General features: G+C 42.1%; 1 protein-coding gene across 2 annotated transcripts in view; it reads left to right on the forward strand.

Annotated features, from left to right (window-relative positions):
• The window catches only part of COL4A3BP (collagen type IV alpha 3 binding protein), a 78,450-nt gene that overhangs the window by 11,060 nt on the left and 63,671 nt on the right, over positions 1-3,719 (forward strand). For both annotated transcript variants that reach the window (XM_018567840.1, XM_018567841.1), the window contains exon 2: positions 1,891-2,025. In XM_018567840.1, coding sequence (XP_018423342.1) covers positions 1,891-2,025 — 135 coding nt within the window. The remainder of the gene's footprint in view (positions 1-1,890; positions 2,026-3,719) is intronic.

Genomic DNA, 3,719 nt, shown 5'->3' on the forward strand with positions numbered 1-3,719 from the left:
GGGGGGGAATCCCTGAGGGGAATGTCAGCTGCAGGGAGATGATCGGGAAGTGAGTGGTATGCGTTCGCTCACTTCCCGATCAATAGAGCCGACGTGTGACTTTCAATGTCACAGGCCGGCTCTAACTATGGGTGAGTATAAATCACTCGCCTCATAGTTCTCCTTTTAATATAGTTGGTGCTTTTATTTTGTTTTGAGAACACTCCATAATTAAACGGAACCTTTGCTGACTAGCTGGTAGTTATAAGAAATCTTCAAGACGCCAATGTCTATTTGTATACATGGATCATGAGTCTGACATTGTATTGCATTTCTATGATTGAAACAAAGAACCAGGAATATCCAAATAAAAGGATCTTTCTGGCTACTCTAGTAAACATTCACTGAGACCCTTGTACCTATCTGTCAGGTTCTTTGTTCTCTCAGGTATACTGTTGCACCTATTCATAATTAATCCAGTCAGTTGATCCAGCAGGTTACCAGGCTTAGCTCCGAAATTTCATTTTTGTGTCCCTATCTTAAAGGGACTGTCATAAGAATATAATGGAGGCTGCCATTGATAAATTCTGCTTTGGAGAATGCTAGCTTCCTGGCAGTCACGCTGATGTATTGGCTTCAATGCTCTGAGTCGCTGATCTGAAAAGGAGTAGAGCTAAGGAATTGGGACACTTCCAAAACTCATTTACAGTATTCTTGTTCTGTGTCTAACTCAAAAGTACTTAAAGCGGACCTTTTCCCCCTTTCACTAAAAATCATTTTCTGGTCCTCTAACATGTAGGGTTCCTTTGCATAGGGCAGAGGGCTCATGCACAGGGAAGCAAATACAGGCAAATGGGCATGCAGCACAAAGTAACGCCTGGGAGCCCCAGCTGCTGCCATTTTTGTGTCCAAAGGATTACTGGTTCATGTACCTGCATACAGTATATTCTGTCCATACAATCCTATGCACACAAAAAGGCAGCACCCGAGGCTCCTGGGAACTTCCGATATAGGCATATTTCACGCTCTATGGCCATATGCCTTGTATCTGCATCGGTGTGCATGAGTCCAAAAGGAGGCCAACAGTGGGAGCCCTTGACAAGTTAATATTGGTCCCCTAGAAAAATCTTGTCATGCCATATTCAGCAAGATTGTTGCATGATTTTGTCAAATATTTCCTGATTTAACTGTCTTTTAGTGTCCACGGATGTTTGGCTGGTCTACAAATATTTTTTTTCTGGAGCCTGATGAGATAAATGAACCCATGGCTTCTTCTTAGTCTATAATACCAGAGTAGCGAAATCTCCCTTCATAATTCCTGACTCTTTATTCCTGTCGGCTTGGGAGTTTTCAATGTGTTGCAGTTGCTCATGGTTTATTATTTTATTATTATTCAGGATGTATATAGCGCCAACAGTTTGCGCAGCGCTTTACACTATAAGGAAGACATTTACAATTACAAGACAAGATGGTAAGGAGGGCCCTGCCCCAGAGGGCTTACAATCTAGAAGGGAGGGGCAAGTGATACATGAGGAGATAGCTGTGTGGGGATGAATTGTTTGAGTACATGATACAGAAGAAACTGAATAAAATGCGGCATGTCCCTCTTATTGTGATCATATTGGCTGCACTAATCCAGGAACCTAATCAAGCCCTCCACCAGTCTCAAAGACATAAGAAAACAGCAGATGTCTTCACTACAGCATCTAGTAAAAACTCAATTCTCAGCTTTGTGTGGACTGACCCTTTTCAATCTTTAGCGCTCGGCTTCCGTGTGATTTACATGGCCGTATAGTGTACAATGTGTCTTGTGATAACTATTGGAAAGTTGCATGTGCTAAATATTTGCTTACTTAAAAAAGATCCTTGTGGATTTTCTGACTAGCAGTTACTTTGCTTTGTTTTATCTAGTGGACGAACTATATTCATGGCTGGCAGGATCGATGGGTTGTCCTGAAAAACAACACCTTGAGCTATTACAAGTCAGAAGATGAGACTGAATATGGCTGCAGGGGATCCATCTGTCTCAGCAAAGCGGTTATCACGGTAAGCTTTCCTTATCCTAATCTTGCAGTGTGTAATTTGCTCCGCTACGTAGGCATTTGCTTGGCTTTTATTTGTATTGTAACCTTGGTATTCTAAGGCCCCATTCACACTTCACCTACATGCCCTTCCCTTTTTTTCTCTTCATGTACACTTCAGACTTGAGTATTTTTTTTAATTATTTGTAGCCAAATGAAAGCTAGTTATTGAGCGCTCCTGTTGAAATATGTTTGGGCCAAAATACCAAACTGCAAAAAAAAGAAAGCTCATGTACTATTTCGACCAGCTCGGATGTGAAGGGCACCATTGGATATAATAAAAAAATCCTAGGGCCGAGCGTCGACACGCTTCTAGTGAAGCTTCAAATTGCACTTTTAATCACTCCGGTGTGCATGGGGCTTAAAGAACTATGGGGAAAATGATTAACTCTTGTAGCGGAGCTACTCCCGTCTAGGGAAATAAAGTTAAGTCACCTGAACCTCTGAGCCGGCTTGCTCTTAGACTGGTCCCCGGAGCCTCTCCTCTCCAGCAGTCTAAGGTCCCTGAGTCATGTTCTTTACACAGTGTATAGGGCGTGAGGACCCAGTGGGACATACAATTGCTGCTGGAGGGAGAGCTGTCACAGCTAGCTGGCTCAGAGGATTAGGTGATTTCTTTTCTATCTAGTTATTTTCCTCCCTAGACCTAAAAGAGGAGTTAACCCTTGCAGTGCGGGAGTTCCCTGCTGTAAGGGTTAATTACCCCAGAGTTCTGCTGTGTGTTGTGGGATTTGTTTTCTTTTTATGGGCAGCACAGTGGCGTGGTTGGCACTTCTGCCTTGCAGTACTTGAGGGTCCGTGGTTCAAATCCTGGTCAAGACATTATCTGTATGGAGTTTGCATGTTCTCCCTGTACTTGTGTGTTTCCTCCGGGTACTCCAGTTTCCTCCCACACTCCAGTTTCCTCCCACACTCCAAAGACATGCTGGAAGATTATTTGGCTCCTGTCTAAATTGTCCCTGTGTGTTTTGTGAGATAGGGACCTTAGAGTGTAAGCTCCCCGAGGGCAGGGACCGATGGGAATGTGTGCTGTGTAAATTGTCAGCGCTATATAAATACTGGTAATGAATAAAAATAATTTGTGACAAGTAGCCTGTTTACATATTTTAGGCTTCTTTTTAAAGAGTTATTTTATTGTACTGAAGGAGTAAAGCTGTTAGATTTTTGTACAATTGTTCATATGAAATTTTTCATCAGAACTTTTGATAATGATCATCACAGACCTGACAATTGATGTTTGAAATGTAGTTTTTGGAATGAATGGCGTTTCCTGAGCAAGAACCACGTTCACGGTTAGTTTTGTCCGTTAGAGGACACATTTTCCATCCTGCTGCTTCGAGTCTTTTTAACCGCAGTGGCGAAAAAAAGAATCGCCAGTTTAAAAGGGGTTAAGTGAGTGAGCAATGGTATGCGTTTGCTCACTCTCCGATGTGTAGCGCCAACGTGTGACAGTTTCAATGTCACAGGTCAGCTCTAACTATGAGGATGTGTGAATCACTCACCTCATAGTTCTCCATTTAACTATTTGAAAATCGAACTAATGTTCCAAAAAAAAAATGTTTTGAACAAAATTCTACTGGTGTGTGGCCAGCTTAACTGAACATAATTTTTAATGCATATCACTTATTTGCAATAAAACTTTGACTCTGCTGACTTCCA

This window comes from Nanorana parkeri, unplaced genomic scaffold, assembly GCF_000935625.1.
Source record: "Nanorana parkeri isolate BGI_ZX_2015 unplaced genomic scaffold, ASM93562v1 scaffold1101, whole genome shotgun sequence".
Classification (NCBI taxonomy): Eukaryota; Metazoa; Chordata; class Amphibia; order Anura; family Dicroglossidae; genus Nanorana; species Nanorana parkeri.